This window comes from Macrosteles quadrilineatus, unplaced genomic scaffold, assembly GCF_028750875.1.
Source record: "Macrosteles quadrilineatus isolate MER2022 unplaced genomic scaffold, UCM_ALF_1.0 Scaffold_4__1_contigs__length_99947679, whole genome shotgun sequence".
Lineage (NCBI taxonomy): Eukaryota > Metazoa > Arthropoda > Insecta > Hemiptera > Cicadellidae > Macrosteles > Macrosteles quadrilineatus.
The window spans coordinates 74,087,205-74,107,909 of record NW_026542597.1 but is presented as its reverse complement, the minus strand read 5'-3'; the positions used below and the strand labels follow the sequence as shown (position 1 = coordinate 74,107,909).

Sequence of the window (20,705 nt, the reverse complement as noted above, 5' to 3'; positions counted from 1 at the left end):
AACTCAAGAACTCAAGCACTGCCTAAACCTATACATTATGATGTAATAATTACTTGTGAATTATTCTGAGCTTGATTGAGGTCAATCAGCTTGGAAATACCTTCAACAATTTATATACCCTACAGCCGCAGCCTGATTATTGTTAAAACAATCAACCTAGACAATAAGATAAACATGGCAGCAGGACAAACCTCTTTCTTGCGCACAGGAACTTGGCAGATGCTCTCAAGCATGTTACATGCGACCTGCCTCGCTAGCCGAGAGCTGGAGTTGAACAGAACACTCTTGAGCCACGCCGAGTCAGTGAGACTCAGTGGCTGAACAGGACTGATGGTGCGCTCTCTCCACCGCTTGGCGTACTTCTCCATCATGTAGTGCGCTCGCACCTCCTCCTGTGACAGATACCATGATCAAAATTGACCGATTAAAATAAGTAATATTAATTATTAGTACCCTCCACTTGCTTTAAAAAAGCTTTCAATGAAGATAGATTAACTGAACTTCAAGAAAAAGAACCTAGGCTAAACAAAAATTGTTGTACTATATTGCGTATTGGTGATTACACCGTAATTGTATCCCAAGATTGTAATTTTCTTACTTTACACCACAAAGTTAAAAAAAATAATGTAAACAGACGTTTGCTGAAAGAACATTGGCAATTTTCCCACAAATCCCAGTCCCCTATATAATTCACCTTCACTTCAAAGACTTTTTCCCAGTCATCAAAATTCACATATAATTTGCTATTGCACTTGTACTGTTGCTAACCTTAGAGGTGGGTTTGGCAGGAGGTATTTCTGCATCCTTGGAGTACATTCTCCTTCTCCAAGCATCAAAGGTGTGGTTCGGGTCTCTCTCTAACCATTTGTTGCGGTCAATGTGAACTCCTTCTGTGGGTCTCAATGTGGCTAAAGCATCCAGTGTCTTATCCTGTGAGATAGATTATTAAATTATGTCTAATTTCTGAAGTTAGCAAATATTGAATGAATTGTTTATTCTTTTTGGCTGCACATAAATCACAAGACTAAAACTATTTTGTCTTTGGCAAACACGAGAGATGTTATTAAAAAGAATGCAATCCTTAGTACAAGTATGAGACACAAATGTTTCAAGTTTCAACAGCTTTTTTCAATTGACTAAAAGCCCTAAATTACTGATACATAACTAAACTACTTCAACTATAATTGGTTGACAACGCTTGAGAAAGATTTTTTTTAATAGAATATTCATAAAAAAAGACTGAAGTTAGTTATAAGTATAAAACTATATTTTATTTGGCTTTGGGGATACTTCTTTTATACATACAAAAAATAAATACTATTCTATAGCAACTATTTGTAGTTTGAGACATAAAAAAGGATTTTTGGAATACTCTCCATTTATTAAACCCGACTCTTCTATTACCTTGTTCTTCTTGGAGCCAGGTTGGTCTGGCTTGATCAGACTCTGCAGTATCTTGAGACAAGGCAGCAACACTGACTCCATCACTACAGGTGACTTGTTATCTTTGCTGGCCATCAGGAACAGCTGCATCACCGACCTGTTCCACATCAACAACAACATATTTTAAAAACTATTTGGCGAATACAAGTTTTTTTAGGTATAGAGTTTAACCAGCTTACCTAAGAAAACTACTGTTCAGAGGTTATAGATACACAAAAGAGTAGAGGCTTGTTCCATTAAATAATTACATTTAGATCTCCCTTGGCACAAACTGTGTGGAACACCTTTCCCTGGACCTGACAGTATCAACAATGAGCTAGATTTTTTAACAGGACACTGCCACCTTAAGAAGAACACACACAGTTGCAAAGAGTCTCTTTGTAGGTGGTACACTATGCTGAAAATGCGGTCTTCAGGACGAGACTGCTGAACGTCTGCAATTTGACTGTAAAAAGCTATGGTCATTAAGGGCTTACTCTTTTGGCAAGATGACTTATGAACAGGCAATCCCTTAGGAAGCTCCATCTACGCTATCCATTACGCCAGCTGATATTGCATAGAGATTCTAGAGGCTTTTCAGAAGAGTGCAAAAAGCCCTAATGATAGATGATGAAGATGTTGGTGATGATGCTGATATACTAACCTCAGCTTGAGCTCCCAGCAAGAGTCCTCCTTCTGTATGAGAGCTGCTAGTAGAGCTATCTCAGGTCTCACAGAGTAGCCCAGGTCCACTGTGCCATGACCTCTCATAGTCACTGATATACGCTCCATGATGAGGGAACACAGGGACTCTGTCGCCTCAGGGTTGTCTCTGGTCACCATGCACAGTAGCTGACGGACCTCCTCCTGCACCTGCACCAACGAATATTATCACAAATTTGTAAATTAACAGTTCCCTTAAACCTAAAACTCGTCACAATCATATGTATATTTTTTCAACGTTTATATCTGTCAGGGAACTTAGGTTGGGTAGAAGCAGAATTGCAACAGCAGTCGTGGAAGACCTTGAGACAAATTGATCAGTAAAAAGGATGAGCAATGGTAGCGACACCACAGTTCACAGCTAACCGTTTTAAGGATTCATATTATGCTGAAGTTTGTTTATGTTTATTTTTAACTAAATCCATTTTACTCTACAATAATTACAATATTTGTAATTATTCTCGGCTATTTGTAAATAATGTTTTCAATTAATGACAAGATTTTTGCAAAAATTAAAGGACATCAGCCATGGCCTGCTCTTGTAACCAAGGTAGACAAAGATAAATATCATGTAACATTTTTTGGCACGGGGCAGACTGGCACCTGCAAGAGGATGGATATGTTTGATTTTTCTATGTATGTAGAAGATGTTTTACCTACAAAGAGAGTGACTAGTAAATTGAGACAAGCTATAGATGAAGCTGATTCATTTAAAATAACAGCTGAGGAGTTTATTTATGATCCAGAAACACATAATGAACCTGAGCATGAAACTAGTTTATTAGAATTGAATGAGATTAACTATCAACTCATGTTTGAGAAAAGTAAGATGGAAAAATCCCTGAGGTTAGCTGAGGAGGAGTCTGAGGAATTGTGCTCTAAATATAGGAAGGAAATCAATGATCTTGAGACTAGGATTTCTCAATTAAATAATCAGATTAAAATCAAAGACAATTTAATTACTGGGCTGGAAGGTAATATTAAGCAAATGCAAACAGACAAAGAAACCAAACCCACAACATCCACTGGGACACAGACTAAATCAAACACAATGAGTAAGTCAATGATCGCCACTGAATTATTAGGCACAAATTGGTTAACTGATATAACTATCCAACCATATCTTGATATGTTAAATAACAAGTTATTAACTAAGACATCGTGTGTTATTATAAACCCACTAATTGTCCATGCAGTGAAAAACTCAATGGATGTTCACCAATTTCTAGATCCATTGGAAATTAAAAACAAACATATTATTTAAACATTAATAAATGACTCTGAAGATCTTAGCAGTGGAATTAGCGGTTCCCACTGGAGTGTATTGTCATTTGACAGGAAGAACAATAAATTCTATTATTTTGACTCCTTGAACAATGCCAATTTGTCTGCTGCAAAGAAGGTTGCTCAAAAGCTCTCAGATTATTTTGGTGAAAAAACGTGTATGGCTGAATTTCTGTCATTGAATGGCCCACAGCAGTCGAACAGCTATGACTGTGGTGTGATCTCCTGCTGGGTCGTAGAGTCTTTGGTAGATGACATTATCACTACTGGGTCATTAAATGTGCAGTATCTCCAGAATTGTAAACTCACCAATGAAGACGTGATTTTAAAACGCTCAATACTTGCATATCTTCTGCATGATTCCACAGCATTAAACAACGGATTGTTTTACAATTTGTTGATTAAAAAAGGAGGTAAAGTCAAGGAAAATAAAAGGTTGTGTAATACAGAGAAAACTTCAGCTACACCTAATTCACAATCCTGGACCCAAATACAACCTAGAGCTAAAAGAAATCATATTAAAACTAAAAAGGCATTGACAAAAGAACCTGAAATAGTAACAACAAATAAGTTTTCTGTTCTTGACAAACAAAGTAACCAGGATATTACCAAGGCAAATAGACCCGATAGAGAACTCATGACACCGGAAGACTCCATGACAAAGCCTACAGCACTTCAGATTGATAACACTAGGCCTAAAAGAAGAACAAGAAGAACTAGCCAAGGAACTACAACTACATGTCCTGATATTAATCTAACATTCTGCTCGGACAGTCAAGGTAGAAATGTAGCCAACAAGATTGAAACCTACAGCTTGGGCAAAATAAACACGTTTGGCTATGTACGAGCCAATACCACTCTACTGCAGGTTGTGGACTCAGCATCCATAGATAACAACAAGAATTACCCTTTAGTCATACTTGGAGGCACTAATGACAGTCTGAATGGAAACCTATCTGATATATATGTACATCTAGAACACAAACTTACCCAAATTAGCAAATCCAGACCAGTATTCTTATGTACTGTACCAACAAGACATGACAAACCCATGAATCACTTTGAAAATTTAAATATAGAGACGGTAAACAACTATCTCCATGAATTAACAGCTAGAAGTGACAATGTGCATCTAATCAATTTAAGTGAACTCAAAAGATATCACTACACATCCCATGGACTGCACCTCAATAACAAAGGCAAAACTAAATTAGCACATATTATAATTGACTGTTTAAAAAAGTGGTACAGCAACCGAAAAAATTCTAGGCCTACTGTTCTCACGAGTACACATGGCCTGAACTCTGGTACAGCCACAGCACTCATACAAAATCAAACAGTAACAGTTACAGCTACAAATCAAGACAACCCTGGAATTACTGTAATTGAGGCTGACATGAAAGTTGTTATTCAAGAACAAAAATGTAATGTAGATGTTGCTTTCGCTCATTGTATTTCAGCTGATTTCACTCATGAAAAAAGCATGAGTGCAGGAGTAGCTGTAGCTTTTAAAGAGTGTTTTGGTAAACCATGTGATTCGGACTACTGTAACTCTAATTTAACACAGCAGAAAGTTAACAATGGGCCATCAGTTTTTGGCTTGGTCACTAAATCAAGGTACTACCAAAAACCAAGACATAACAAGTACATATTTTACAACAATGCTTTTGATCAACTAATAGAAGAATTTAATAAACAAAATTTGAAAACCCTAATTTGTTCTCCTATGGGATGCTCCAGAGATCATGTCACGCCTGCACACTTTGCAAAAAATATAGTGAAATTTCAAAGGTCAACTAATGCATCAGTTATCATCATAACTTCAGATGAAAGAACCAACACCAACATTAGAAATGGCCTTTCGCATGCTGCGTTTATCACAAGTCTCAGAGAAGCTATCGCTGTCAAAACTTCTAGTACTGGTATCCATAACATCCAACAACACACTGATGCAACCAGAACTACAACAGCAGTTCACAAAGATGTTAATGTCTACAGCCAACTACAAGAGGAAGATGATACCTCCCAGTCCAGTTTGAGAATTTCACCTTCAACTGTGTCAAGTGATGGGGGGTTGGCTGTCAGTGGGTGTGCTAGTGTCAGTGCGGTATCTGGTGCCGGCGTAATGCATAGCCTCTCTGCCCTATGTACACTTCAACTCCCTCCTCAAACCCGAAATATTAATATAAATTGTAATCTAGAAGCTAAGGATAAAGTAAGCAATGTTATATCTTGTACACCACCAACTGTAACAGACAACCCGCCTTCAAAAAACTTATTAAAGATGCCAAAAGAAATCACTTAAATTTAACCAACAAAAGTTTTAAATTGGATATATTTCATTTAAATATACAACACCTGCCATCTAGAATAGATTCTTTACAGATAACAGTTGAAGAATTAAATCCCGATTTAATTTTAATTAATGAGCATAAAATGACAGATTTAGAACTTTCGAGATTTAATTTAAATAACTATTGTATTCACTCATCTTTTGCAAGAAGTAGATCTGGTGGTGGTGGTGTCTTGATCCTTGGTAAAATCAATGGAAATGTAAAACATAGAAAAATAAATATTTTGGAAAATACCAACATAATATGTGAAAAAGAATTTGAGTGTTGTATTACAGAGTACAAGCATAATAGTTTAAAGCTTTTACTAGTAGCAATATATCGATCCCCTTCTGTAAAAATTAATCTCTTTTTAGAGAAGCTTGACTCTTTATTAAATTTATTGTTGAAACATTTTAAAAACATTGTAATTGTTGGAGACATAAATATTAATGTATTGGACACTACTTACAGGAAAATGCTTAATGACGTACTACAGGTATATAGCATGAGATATCTTGTAAACTTTCCTACTCGTGTTACATATATGTCAGAATCAGCTCTAGATAATGTATTGACAAATGTTTTAGATTATAAGATGAATGTTACTGGAGTGAATACCCAGATATCTGATCACGATGGATTATTGTTGCAGATTAGTTGCCTAAATAATAAGTTCACAAACCAAAATGTTTTGACTCCAAATAAAATAACTGTAAAAGAAGTAAGAGACTTTAGTGAAAAAAATTTACACATGTTTACTAAATTATTAGATCATGAAAACTGGATAGATGTTTACAACGCAAATGTTATGGAGAAATTTGACACTTTTCATAGAATTTTTATGTTTTATTTTAATACATGCTTTCCTAAGTTTAAAAAACGATGCAAACAATCAAATAATATTTGGATAACAGATGATTTGAAGAATGAAAAATCTAAAATTGTAAACATGAGTAAAATGGCACGTAACACAAAAAATAAAATTTTATTTGATAAAGCCAAAAGTCTGAATAAGGATTTTAGAAAAATAAACGGTATCAGCATTCTGACACATACTTTCTCCCATAAGTTTGTCAACAACCTTTATCATGAGTAAGCGGTGAGAGTAAATATACGGAAATAGGATTTGTACAATTTTGTTCAGAACTTAAAGGAATATAACATGTTAAATTTTTATCAAAATCGTTCGGGCCATTTTTGGAAAATCCGATTTTTCTGTTACTTAATGGGGGTTTTATGGTAAAATGACATAATTTACAATAACTTTTGAACCGTAATTTTTACAGAAATGGGATTTGTACCATTTTGTTCAGAATATAAAGGACTATGACATACTAAATTTTTATCAAAATCGTTCGGGCCATTTTTGAGAAAATCCTATTTTTCCGTTTTTTTATGGGGTTTTATGGGAAAATCCCTATTAAAAATAAAAATTTCTAAAAAATTAAAAAAAACTATCAAAATTGTAAGGACTATAACATACTATGTTAAATCAAAACCATATTTTTTCTAAAATCCTATTTTTTGTTTTTTATGGGGTTTTTATGGGAAAATAACATATTTGACCATAACTTTTGAACCGTAATTTTTACAGATAAGGGATTTGTACCATTTTATTCAGAATTTAAAGGGCTACAACATATTAAATTTTTATCAAAATCGTTCGGGCCATTTTTGAGAAAATCCGATTTTTCCAGTTTTTTATGGGTTTTTATGGGAAAATCCCCATAAAAAATCAAAATTTCAAAGAAATTAAAAAAACGCCTGGAGATACCATAGATTAGAACCTACATACCAAATTTCATCGAAATCGGACCACAGGTGTAGTCTCTAGCTCTGTACACATCCAGACACACAGACACACAGACACACGGACACACAGACACACACACACACACACACACAGACATCACTTCGATAACCACTTTTTTGGGTCCAGGGGGACCCAAAACGAATATATCCACTCAAAACTCAAACTCTAAAATTTTGACGAAAACAATACTTTCTCCATATACTATGGTATAGGGGGAGAAAGTAAAAGTCATTGCTACTAAAAAAAAACATTTTGAGACTAAGGTTAAGCAATCTAGTAATGTATGTAAAACTACCTGGAAAATCCTTAATAATGAGGTCTCCAACAAGAAACCAGCATTTAGTAATATTGAAATAGATTTTAATCATACATTGTTTACTGATCCTGGAGATATTAGCTTAATATTTAATGATTTTTTTAGCACCTATGTAACCTCATCAATACTTCCTCACCTTGCACAAAATAGCAACACACATGTCAACAAGCCAATTCAACAAGTCTCCCAAACTAAATTTAGGTTAAAACCAGTCACAGATAGTGAAGTTTTAAAAATTATCAGTTCCTTTGATAACAAACTTTCAACTGGTTTTGATGAGATACCCATGACAATATTAAAGCATGCTTGCTATCAGTTAGTGAAACCTCTTGTGCATTTAATTAACTCATCTTTTGTTAGTGGATTATTTCCTTCTAAATTAAAAATTGCTAAAGTTATTCCTCTTTATAAAAACAACGATTCTAAAAAAATAACCAATTACCGTCCTCTTTCGCTATTACCTACCATTTCAAAAATATATGAGAAAGCAGTTTACATACAACTGACGAACTATCTGGAAACGTATTCTTTACATGATAATAATCAGCATGGCTTCAGATCAGGAAGATCAGTTACAACTGCAGCAATAGATTTTATAGAATCAGTAATAAACTCTCTTGACAAAGGTGAAACAACAGTTGGCATATTTTTAGACTTAAGTAAGGCTTTTGACAGTGTGTCACATACAATTCTTTTAGATAAAATCAGAAGTTTGGGCATTGATGGCATTTCGTTTGAATGGTTTAGATCATATATTTCTAACAGATATCAATACGTTGAAATTAAAAATTTGACAAATAACAGGTTAATCTCAAGATCTTCTCCTCTTACAGAGATTCACCATGGGGTACCCCAAGGGTCTATTTTGGGACCGATCTTATTTCTCATTTATATTAGGGATCTGTCAATTCCATTTTCAACTAGTTTACACAGTAGTAATATCTGCCTGTATGCTGATGATGTTACTTTTAAAATCAGCAATTCATCTTTATCAAATTTAGAAAATCATTGTTCTGATACTTTAAATATGCTAAATACTTTTTTAAATTCTCATCAGCTCTTGTTAAATTTAAGCAAAAGTAATTTTATGGTTTTTACAACAGGAAAAAGAAAACAAATTGTACAGCCTGTAATTCAATTTCAAAATAATAAATTGGAAGAAATCACCACAACAAGGTTTTTAGGATTAATTGTAGACAAAAATCTTACATGGAATAAGCATGTTGACCAGGTAGTCAACAAAATTACTTCTGGTATCCATGCTATTAATAGAATGTCAAAATTTTGCTCAATAGAAACCTTAAAGATTCTTTATTTTGCTTTTATCGATTCATCAATATCTTTTGGCATAAGTATTTATGGCTGTACCTCTAAGCAAAACCTGGATAGTATTCTTACTCTTCAAAAAAGTGCAATCAGAATTATGTTAAATTTAGAATGGGATACTTCCGCTCGTCAATATTTTTCAAAATTGGGAATAATGACTGTGTATAGTATTTATGTTTTTCATACAATTTTACACACAAAAAAACTTTTTAATGCTAATTTGGTCCCTAAACTTGGTGATTGTCATAATTATTTTACCCGGAACAGAAACGAAATTGCTGTCAGTGTCCATAACTTGGAGCTCTTTAACAAAAAAACCACCTGTGCAGGGAAAAGGTTTTTGGACAAACTCCCAGCTGAGGTGAGGAATATTGATAATATTTCCAAATTTAAAAAAAAACTTAAACATTTCTTAACTGATAAAACACTTTATGGTTTCGATGAATTGTAGATTAGTTTTATTTAGTTTTAAGCCTAGTGACGCCATTCAATGTATGCGACTGTATACCATATGAATAAAGATATTTTTTCATTTCATTTCATTTCATAACCGATTAGGTGTGATTCAGATTCCAGACCAGAAGATTTATATTGCAGTATTAACATAACCATTTTGAAAAGTAAAATGAATGATTGAATCATAAAAAATGAGTATCAGTGCATTAAAAAATTAACTGAATAAACTAAGAAGTTAATGACCATAAAACTTGGGAAATTAAATTATATTGTTGTTTTAAGATTTAAGATAGTTTCGGCGTTTTTGTACCAAGATGGGAATGATACTAAATCAATTGTGAAAGATGATGCATAGCCTATATGTTTAGCTTTAGATCAACTAATGTAGTTTGAAAATAGGTCTCCTAGGTGAAGAGAATGTTGTCCATCTCACTTTATAATTACCAAAACCATCCTTTTAATATACTCAGCAGTTATCATTAAGTCTGTAACCAATTTTGATATCCCTACATTATTTTGATTTGATATTCCCTCATCTATTAAAACCTTATTGTGAGTGTATTGTGGGGATAAAAAAGTTGTAGCTTAGTCTGCAGTATAACAGACTGTGAAAAGGCAGTAATGTTATGAGATCGCATCCCAATAAAACCATTAAAATTTTTTTAGTGCAATTAATTCTTCACTAACACACTTGTTTTGCTCGATATGTTACACGTGGTATGGACGGATAAACGTAAGGTCAACCTGCATCAAAATCCACCACCAAACAATAAAGGCCACAACAATGTTGGCCTTGCAGCCTGATAAGACAACTTCAATTTCTTAAGTATCTTACTAACCCACCATTTACCACCTATCTTTTAAACCGTCAACTTGAAATACTTTCCCCAACCTGAACGGTTCCCTTGCGCAAGTTGAACTCCACCAGCTCCTGTATCAGTCCCTGGGCACACAATATCTTGCGACTGCTGGGCGTGACTGCGAGGGCTCGCAACAGAGTGAGGCAGTGTTCAGTAGCGGCACTGGCACATCCGTAGCAGCGACCTGCGGCTGTCGTGGTGGCAGCACTGTCGTGACGGCTGCCACTGGCTCCACTGCCACCACTACGACCTCCACGTGACTGCTCCAGCTGCTGTCGGTCGTACGCTACCAGCTCTCGTCTGCAGGCGTGTACTCGCTAAGAAGGATAAAACATTGATTGAGAAACAGGGGAGTTTGAATACAAATTTTTCTATTGAAGAATTAACAAGACTTTGCTTTCAGTCAATCACTGAGAGGAGATTCTCTGTTTCCACCTCAGCATTTGTATTGGCCCTCTGAACATCAAGGTTTGATTGATGGTGGGTATCTCATCTTAATCTCAGTCAAGTCTGATGTGCAACTCATGTTGAGTTCAACTGTCTGTGGTACAGCTCCAACTTATAACTGACAGCATGAGTAAAAGTTAACACGATGGGTAGATTCTCTGTAGCTTGCACCAACCGGAATTTTTCTACTCTTACTTGACCATACTCTGTACAAATGTCCACCACAAACTTGGTTTTATGACTTTGTCTTTTCAAGCTGTTTTACCGTTTGTCAACATGATAAAAATAAGTGTGAATAAATCAATAAAAATCCAAGGGGTCCAAAGGGTGAGGCTTGAATTTGTTTAAACTGCACATTACTAACATATAAATTTTTAATAAAAAAAAATAAAGATCCTGTGAATTTTATTTTTGGTGAAGGTAATTTGATAGTATCAAGGATTATTGCAAACATCTTCCATCACTATTCCAGGATCGAAAACTTTGTGAAACCTTTCAATTTTACAAATTGTGATGGAATATGTCCCCAATAATCCCTCAAATAACATTTCCAACCACAGACCTGTATGATCCTGCTGAGTTCATCAAATGAGTTCTTGCAGTCACCGCAGTAGCGCTGGGCCAACAGCTGTATGGCTCTGTTCACCTGGTTGACTACAGCTGTAGAATTGCCTGTTTGTGTATTGGCCTCGTCACTGCTCCTCTCCAGTCTGTGCTCACTGATCTTCACCAGCAGCATCTGTGGACAGTCAAAACAAAAGCTAAGTGTTATGAGTCTGCTGGGCTCATCAAATGAGTTCTTAGATATTCTTCAAACAGTTTGTGAATGCTGCAACAATGTTCATCAACCAAGAAGACATTGTGATAATTTGCAATGATTCTAGTGACATCTTAATCATTTAAAATAACAGTAACATTATGATCACCTATAATATCATCCCATGTTAACTTTACATTACGTTAACAAATCTGGATATTGTTCTGATCAATTAACCAACCTCAAGCGTTGGTTTATTCCCAACAAGCTGTTTGTACACTCTGTCAGCCTTCTCCAAGTGACTGTTGATGGTGGCAATGGCTTTCTTGCGATCCTCGTCATTCTCTATGGGGTCTACGGCACAGCACGGTCGGCCAGTCAGAGTGTAGTCAAACTTGGCGTACTTGCAGAACCCACAGGCGTGGCACAGGAACGGGTCCTTCTCATCATAATTTATAGCTCTGCAAACAAATGGCATGGTTACACAAAATTAATTTAAAATATAGAAAATAGTTCTTAAAAATTTGTGTAAAAAGGTTGTTTGAATAAATTAGGCGTCTCTTTACCCTTGTCTTTGTTCATACACCAAGACCAAAAGAAATTCATTCTAGAAAGAAAGTTGGTCCCGTGGACCAGTATGGGTGATGAAGAAAAAGGGGGTTAGTTAATTATGCCCGGAAGAGGAAGAAAAGATCAAACAACATCAAGTGGCCATTGGAAAAGCCTACACTAAAAATGCAGACCACCAATAGGCATCTTATTGGCAGTTTTACGCCTTTCTTCGTAAAGGTAAGAAAAAATCATACACTTACCGACACTTGTGACACTGGAACACGTTCTCGCCGCAGTTTGCACACACTCCGGGGTTGGCTGGCACAGAGCTGCTGCACCTGGGGCACTGCAGACTCTCCGATGAGGCTTGCAGGTTCTCGTAGAAGTCTGCATACTCTATCATCAGGTTGCAGGCGACTATCGGCAGCGGAAACTCAATCTTCACCTCTGTCTGGCCGCTCACCACCGACACTTTCTTGGCCTTGTGCCACATTGCTGCAACACAGTGAGGTTGAGAACTTGAGAGGTAAATACTTTTTTACCACACAATTTAATTTGTAGCCTACAAGAAATATTGTGAAAACCAAATGAAGAGTAAACAAGTCCTTAATTTACTGAAATAGATTTTATGTGATGCAACGTGGAAATAAAGTTTAAAACTACTATGCTTGGACTTTTGGTTAATTAGGGCTTCTAATTCTATAGACAGTTATGTCCGTTTAATAGCCAAGTGGTGTAAGGTAGTGTCTGTTGGACCAGAAGACAACACCACAGATGGAGGGTTTAAATCTTTTCTCAATCTGGTTTGGTATCAGCTCATGAGGATTTTACCTGTCTAGTGTCTGTAGACATAAAACTTATCTAGAACAAATTTGGCTTAAAACTGTGAAACTGTTGTGAGTCGTACCCTCATATCAGGCATTTGCTACTTTTTTCCTCATTACTTTGAAGACCACATACCAAACCACTATTTCCACTAACCTGGTTTGTTCTTGAGCTCGACCACTGCCTGAACAGTTCTGTTGTTGTAGTAAATGTTGATCGTCCGAACCATCTTGGTGCGCTTGAGGTCTCCGATGCGGAGTGTGATCTTGCTGATGGTGTGGCTTCCCACTAGTTTCACTATCTGGGTGGTCGTAGTAAACTTGGAGTCAATCTAGAAACCAACATGATTATTGAGCAAACCAACATGAATGAGTAAACTAACATAAATATGGAGCAAAGAGCTAATATGTCCTAAAATTGAAACGTGCTGCTGTTGTTACTGCTATTGTTTTGTCAGTGCCATTTTGCTTGAAATTGATTCAAGTGCTATTAAGATAAAACAATGGTTTGTGAGAACGCTGGGAATTGAACTCCTATACTGAAAAATTTAACACTAGACAACATACCCAACCCCCATGCCCATGAAATCTCTCTTTCCAATTCAAATCATCGTTTATGTTGCAAAAATAATTCTAATAAGAAACCAAAAAGCATGGTGGGATTTAAGAGGGGTCTTAAAACATTTCTCATCAACAAGGTATTGTCCCTTGATGAACTTTAAAATTTTAGAAAGAGCGTTAATTTTTAATTTGTATAAACTTATGTTAGATTTGAACTTTGTATCCATAGAATGTAAGAACATTGTAATATAAAAACATGTAAGAGAATGACACTATTCAACTTTGTGCTTTAATGAATAAAGAAATATTGAATTGAATTGAATTAACCAAAATCTGTTAGTTAGGTATTCAAATATACCATAGATATATTAAATTAAGTAAAAACTCGTAAAAAAATTTGAAATTAATATAGCTTAAAAGTATTTGCAAATTAAAAACAATAAAATAGTGAACTTATAATATTTTTAATTGGAGAGAAGAAAACATTTTTCATGTTTTCCAAAATTTGTGGGAGAGATTCAATCTACGTCGTTAAACTCATTAACTATCACAATGAAAGGGACGATTCAATCACCAATCATGATTGTAAGCTACTCCAGCGATAGTAACAGCTTTTTTTTTTAATTGTGATTATATGCAAAATTCCCATCACACTCCCATCCCCTAAAACTATGATTTTTCACTTAGAGCTCACCTTGGGTACGTGAGCTCATTAGTTCAGACTTTACAATAAAAAAAAACAACAGCTTGAACACTTCTGTAATCGTTTGACACAAATCATTGAATCAAACTGATTGTCCGTAACACGTACCTTGATGCTGGACAGTTTGATGCTAGAGAACGGCACCTCAGGGTTGTTACACACCAGGCACGGCTCACTCTCCAGATAGAACCCGTCCAGCTCCACATACTGTGCTAGGTGAGTGTACAGGTTGGCGTTGGGGTGATGGGACAACAGCTGGTTCTGATTGTGCAGCACGCCGACCGCTTGCTCTATATACTCGTTCATCTGAACAGAATCACCAGTTAGAGGTAGAACCTAGCAATCTACAGGTGGATCAATAGGATTGCTACAAAACTTGTAATGGGTAGAATATAAATGGTAGAAAAAGGAGGATAGCAGCTAGCTTACCTTGAAAGTGTGGGTAGGCCATAGAACAAGTAGAAAAATACTGGCATTCCAGTATATAACCAACTCCAGAACTCCCCCCAACCTTAACCTAAGATAAACCTGTCCAAGCAGCTAGCTAAATACATAATAGGCCTAGTTTGTATATAAAATATTATATGTGTGTGTATATATAAAGTTGTGTACATAGTTGTAAATAGACTAATGAGATGTGGCAACCCTGCATAGTTGTTAACAGCCATCAGCCATGACAGCAGCCATCTTGTAATTTATAAACTCTCTCTACACTTGACAAAGTCCCTTAGGGGACGAAATATTACAAAAAGTGGGTAGAATATAAGTTAGTTCGAGAAGTGAGACTTTCAGGACTATTCAGTGCAAAACAAGAAGGTGAGGATGAAGTACTCAGAAGAGAAGTTAGCTGAAGGCGGTTTAATAGAGTAGAAAAAGCAAGACTATGATGGTTTGGACAAGGTGAGACCTGCTAGGACAATGGAGTTGATGAAGATAGGAGAAGAGTTAAAGAGCAGATGTCAAGGAAGAAGAAGTTTTACACTAAGTAATTTATATTGTCAACTAAAGAAATTCAAAATAAAATCATAACTGTTAATGCGTTAAAACTAGATGGTATAAACATAATGAGAACAATTTAGAAAATGAAAAAAATTTTTGGAATCTGCTGGTCCCTGATACATTTTGGGTCGTGTCACACCAAAAGAACCCTGAGAGGGGGTTGGGTCCCATGCTCGGGTTGGGTCAAGAGAAACAAAGCTCTTATTTTATAAATCGCAGAAAGTGAACCAAAACGGTATCTTTCCACAGTCGAGATGATGAAGATGTTGCGGTGGCCGCAGAAAATGTGCTTCATTAATGATTTTGCCATAAACCCGGAAGACCATTATAGTGCCCCTTTCATTTTAACGCGATCACAAAAGACGATCCGGATTTTGACATGACTGTGAAAGATCTTTTGATTAACATTTTTTTATAATCAATACTTTCCACAGCGTATCGATTTTGACCGGTAACCCGAGTGCCAAAATTCTTGACCCAAACCGACTCAAAGTTAAATAGCCTGGCCTGCAGACCCCTATTAAATTTTTAAATCATTCAAATTCTTCTGTTACTTGGATATCCAAAACTTATTTTCTTTTAACCTAATTATCTGACAGACTTAAGTCATAGCTAGGTTACCTTGGCTGAGACACTAGTACACTTGATGGAGAAGTAGCCCAGCAGATCTACGAACTGTACAGCCTTGCGACCGTAGGTGGACAGGTTGGGCCACAGCGACCACATCAAGTCCAGTACTGTCTCCTGCTCTGCCTTGTCTGAGTTTCTACCACACAACACACCAATGATGGTTAGGTGAATTACCCTGGTACAACTTAGTCCCATATAAACACAAAGAGAGGATTACAAAATGATACTTGGAGAACATTGCTTGATGATAAAAGATTATTGTTAAGAATACACTGGATTATTTTAAGAGCTTGGCAGACTTGTTGCTATCTTGCATTCACCTGTCCACATAGGCCTTCCGGCTTGTGCCTGGAACGATTCAAGCAAAGCAAGGGGTGGGCTAGTATAGTACAAGAATAGTTGAGGTGAGAAGTTGTGGGACTGAGTCGCAAACCCACAACTTACCTGCCTCGGTTCCTCAGCCTAATGAGCCACTGATTCACCAAAACTGCAGTTTTATTCCGATCAATTGAACGAATCTAAATTGACAGCCATCATGACAAGATCTTTCTACCAACTTTACCAACTTTAGAAGTATTTTAGTTTCAAAGTCGCTCACTTAATATCAAGCCTAGGCAAACAAAAAATCCAACAATTAGCCTAGGGTAAAGAAACATATTTTCCAATGCTTTTGTTTTGTAATGCCTTTGTTTGGGTTTTCAATTTCGCTAGTACCAATGGCTACATGGACCATTCGGACTTATGATATGAAATTCATCCAAAATCTGCTGATAAAACTGTAGACCACACACAACACTCAACCTTAACAACAGTCTTTGCATTTCACTCACTTGTATATAGCCACGACCAGCGCATGAGCCTGCCAGCGGATGTTGGTGTTGTTGGTGTCCAGCAGGAACGTACGTATGAACCTTGTCAGCAGATCTCTCTCCACACACTTGTTGAGCTGTTTGACCAGAGCTGCACAGTTGGTGGTTTCTTCACTTGTCTCTGTAGTAGCTTCTTTCTCCGTCTTGCTGCCTCCTCCGCTTCCACTGCCACTACCACTGCCACTGCCACTGCTGCCTGTGGTGTTGCCGTTCTTGGCTGACTTGTCACTCTGCGAGGATTGGAAAGGTTAGATTAGGCAAGGGAATTAATTGACTAATCCACCCGTAATGCATGAACCACATGTTGACTTTTGGGGTTCCCATTGGTGCCTCAGGCATTGTCAAACTTTAAGGGGTTGATAAACTTCAGAGTGTGGTTCAAGTTCTATATAAAGATGTTTTTTTTACAATAAAAGTAAATTTGGAATTGAAAATGTTAAACCAAATCTAAAATTGCAATTGTTAACAATGTATCTTTAATCTGTTGTAGTTAATACAACTCCTCAAAACTCAAAAATGTTGAGATTGAATGTTGAGATTGGCAGTATGATTTTAAAAGCACAATATTAAACAAATTTAGAAAAAATATTTAAGAAAATTAACATTAAGTGTAACACTAAAAAATTTTCATGGCAGAATAAATACAAGCGCACAATGAGAGAAACGATACAAGGGATGACATTGCTGACAGACGACACACATATACACATTGACAACATCTACATTGGTCACAAACTAGTGAAACATTGAACCTACTTGGACAAACATTTACCAAACACAAATGAATCCACACTTCAAAGGGTTAGGGATTTCAAAATACAATATACAATACTTAAAAAATTAACATTTAAAAGTGTAACTATTGTTTAACTTTATCTGAAAACTCAGCGATTAACAACGGTCTTACCCCCGATTATGTCAGTTAAACAGGGATTTAATGTACACATTTTGGACAACAATGATTTTAAACTCAGTAAGTGTAAGAGTCTTAGTAATAGGCTACAGTCTGTTTACCTGGCTAGCCTGAGGTATTACTGGACAGATGGCACACTGCAGCAGTTGTAGGATGGTTTGAGCCACAACCTCGTCCAACAGACAGCTTACCTGCACACAAAACAATACAACTCAATAATCAGTTAGGCAGAACGTGATATGAGGAAACAACGAATAGTAAAATTGTTTTGAAAATCAAGTCAAGAATCAATAAAACTCTGGCACAGAATTATCGGCCAAATTTAATAGTTCCTTTCTTCTCTGAAGTCTTTGAGTCCCTCCTGCATGTCTAGATTAATTATTAATTCAAAATAAAACTATCTATTTAGTTTCAGGTATAACACCAGTTTCAGTTTTGATATACAATACTACAAACATTTTACTGAAAAAAACTTGTTCTTTTCCCCGAAGCAGCAAATCTTAGTACTCTTAAGATATAATAATGTTATTTAGATGGGGGAATAAATCTGACATGTTGGAAATATGGAAATATTTGAGTTAAAATCCAATCAGGAAAATGGAAATTTGCAATTTAGCATAGTCTGCTGGTTTGCTGTGCCGGAGGATATTTTTCTCTGTGCCTTTGATAGTGAAATTTGTAGATAGAATTACAAACACTTTTAAAGGAAAGCGAACCAAACCCATCAATTAAGTCAATTCATAAAAACTTCAGTTTACATCAACCAACATACCTGCAGCAGGAACGACAGAATGGTTTCGTGTCTCAGACAGTAGAGTTGCCAGTTGATGATGCGTGAGGACGCTACCTCCACACAGGCCTTGAGGTGTTCTATCAGCTCTACTAGGGCATCATAGGACAAGCTGAGACTGAACGGATGACTCCCACCTATGGAGAACCCTCCGTTGTCACAACACTGCTGTACAGCCTGCAATACAACAGTACAATACAGTAGAGCATTAATTTAACCCAATAACTCAGTAACGGAAGGCATATGATAATACGGTGATTCAAATCTAAAAGTATAAAAGAGGATGTTTGTATATATATATATATTTGGCAGTGATAAACTCAGACACCGCTGAACCGATTGCCACAAAACTTGGTACATACGTGTAGAATTTCATGGAATAGGTTTATACACCATCAATTTCGTGATCCGTCCAATCGGCTCCGCCCCAGTGGCTCTGGAGTTTCCCATGTTAACCTTATGAGAAATGGAATTAATGAATCTTAACAGCTGTTTCAATTAAACAAGTTGGTTCTGTTCTATGATGTTCAACAGCATTAAAGTTACAAGGATTACCAACAGGGTGCAGCACTAGAGCATTAATTTAACACAATAACTCAGTAACGGAAGGCATATGGTAATACGGTGATTCAAATATAGTATAAATCAGCATGGACCACAGAATTCAAGGAAAAAGATTTGAGCAATTTTCCTGGTGGCAAACCCTGGTTTTACAGTCGCCAGATTTACTTTTTATTTGAACAGTCACCACTTTTATTTGAATAAACATGATCTAAAGGCCCAACATTTTCAAACGTTATTGTTTTAAGTGGTTTTGAACATTAGTAGAGTAGAGGTGAATTACCTTGATATGAGAGCCAAGTGAGTGCAGATCTCTGAGTTGTCGATACTTCTCCTTGGTGCCACAGATGAACAGAAGCAGTTTGCGAACGTGTCGTCTTATAAACGGAGCCTGCTGGGTCATCATGTACTCGCACAAAAAGTAGAACCATGCCTGCCACAACAACATTACTTTAGATTTTTTTTAAGTTCTAGTTTTTGATCATCTGGGGATGTATATTATTAATTGATGATCATTTGATCTTGTGTTGTTAAGTTTATTAATATGAAAAAAATGATGGGGGAAAAGTGTTTGAGCATTCTCAAATTAGGTCTAAACTTAAATTTATTTTAAATAAAATAATACTTGTTTTGTCATTTAAATAATAGATATTTAAATGTTTTGTGTGTAAATAAATCACTGCACTTTTTGGTTCAATTCAGAATAATATTTTAAGTGAGTTCATAAAATAAAATTGTATTAAGTTAAGCCAGACAGAGAGAGAGAGAGAGAGATAGGCAGACAATGCAGAGGAATGTGCTGCGTATCCTGCTTATCAGTTCCAGCCGACATGATATAGACTGAACAGTGGTTTTTCCTGTACACTGCTCCAACTCACTCAGTTACTATGCAGTCTTCATGTGAATAAAACATTATGAGGGTCTCTGAATCCCTCTAATTATTTTACCATGGGTCTCAGTATCCCATATTAAATCATCAATTATTGACTCTATTGTTTCAACAGAAGTTTTATTTAACCGTGAGGAACATTCACCAGAAGTTTGTGTGCACACAGTGTTATATTTTATTTTCTCAAGAAGTGTTAATCTCCATTACTTGGTATTAACGAACATTCATTAATTTCTTCTCTTCGAGGTCGTGAGTACATCTCTACACATCATTCCTCTCTGTCTATTCCAATTTGGACTTAAATATCTCATCAAGAGAATAGTTTTGATTTGATTTGTAAAGGGTTAATTTAATTTTGTATCATTATAATATTTTCTGAACTCAAATGAATTTATTATTTTTCCAGTAGGTAGTAACTCACTGTTTAGACAGATCAATAAACTTGATTTCTACTATATTAACAAATATCTATTGAACCAGCAATTATTCAGTTTGGTAGCAAAGTCAGGAATTTAATTTTTAATTCCCCTTTGTTCAAACATATTGGTCCTTCGAGCCGGATTAACTTAGTCATTTGTTAATAAATAAAAAATTGTAAATTAAAATATCCTTTTAAAGAAACATTGAAGGTCATTTTTTAAATTGTCAAAGTAAGGTTAATTGTATTTGATGGTTAT

The 20,705-nt window shown here is 36.0% G+C and overlaps 1 protein-coding gene across 3 annotated transcripts in view; it reads right to left on the bottom strand.

Annotated features, from left to right (window-relative positions):
- Positions 1-20,705, bottom strand: part of LOC128992018 (E3 ubiquitin-protein ligase UBR4-like) — a 105,099-nt gene that overhangs the window by 12,068 nt on the left and 72,326 nt on the right. For all 3 annotated transcript variants that reach the window (XM_054415356.1, XM_054415358.1, XM_054415357.1), the window contains exons 55-69: positions 19,423-19,572; positions 18,561-18,755; positions 17,890-17,979; positions 16,837-17,105; positions 15,998-16,142; positions 14,486-14,683; positions 13,271-13,445; positions 12,550-12,784; positions 11,979-12,198; positions 11,543-11,719; positions 10,566-10,850; positions 2,087-2,295; positions 1,405-1,540; positions 769-930; positions 192-392 (exon numbers count right to left, since the gene is read on the bottom strand). In XM_054415356.1, the coding sequence (XP_054271331.1) occupies positions 192-392; positions 769-930; positions 1,405-1,540; positions 2,087-2,295; positions 10,566-10,850; positions 11,543-11,719; positions 11,979-12,198; positions 12,550-12,784; positions 13,271-13,445; positions 14,486-14,683; positions 15,998-16,142; positions 16,837-17,105; positions 17,890-17,979; positions 18,561-18,755; positions 19,423-19,572 (2,847 nt within the window). The remainder of the gene's footprint in view (positions 1-191; positions 393-768; positions 931-1,404; positions 1,541-2,086; positions 2,296-10,565; positions 10,851-11,542; positions 11,720-11,978; positions 12,199-12,549; positions 12,785-13,270; positions 13,446-14,485; positions 14,684-15,997; positions 16,143-16,836; positions 17,106-17,889; positions 17,980-18,560; positions 18,756-19,422; positions 19,573-20,705) is intronic.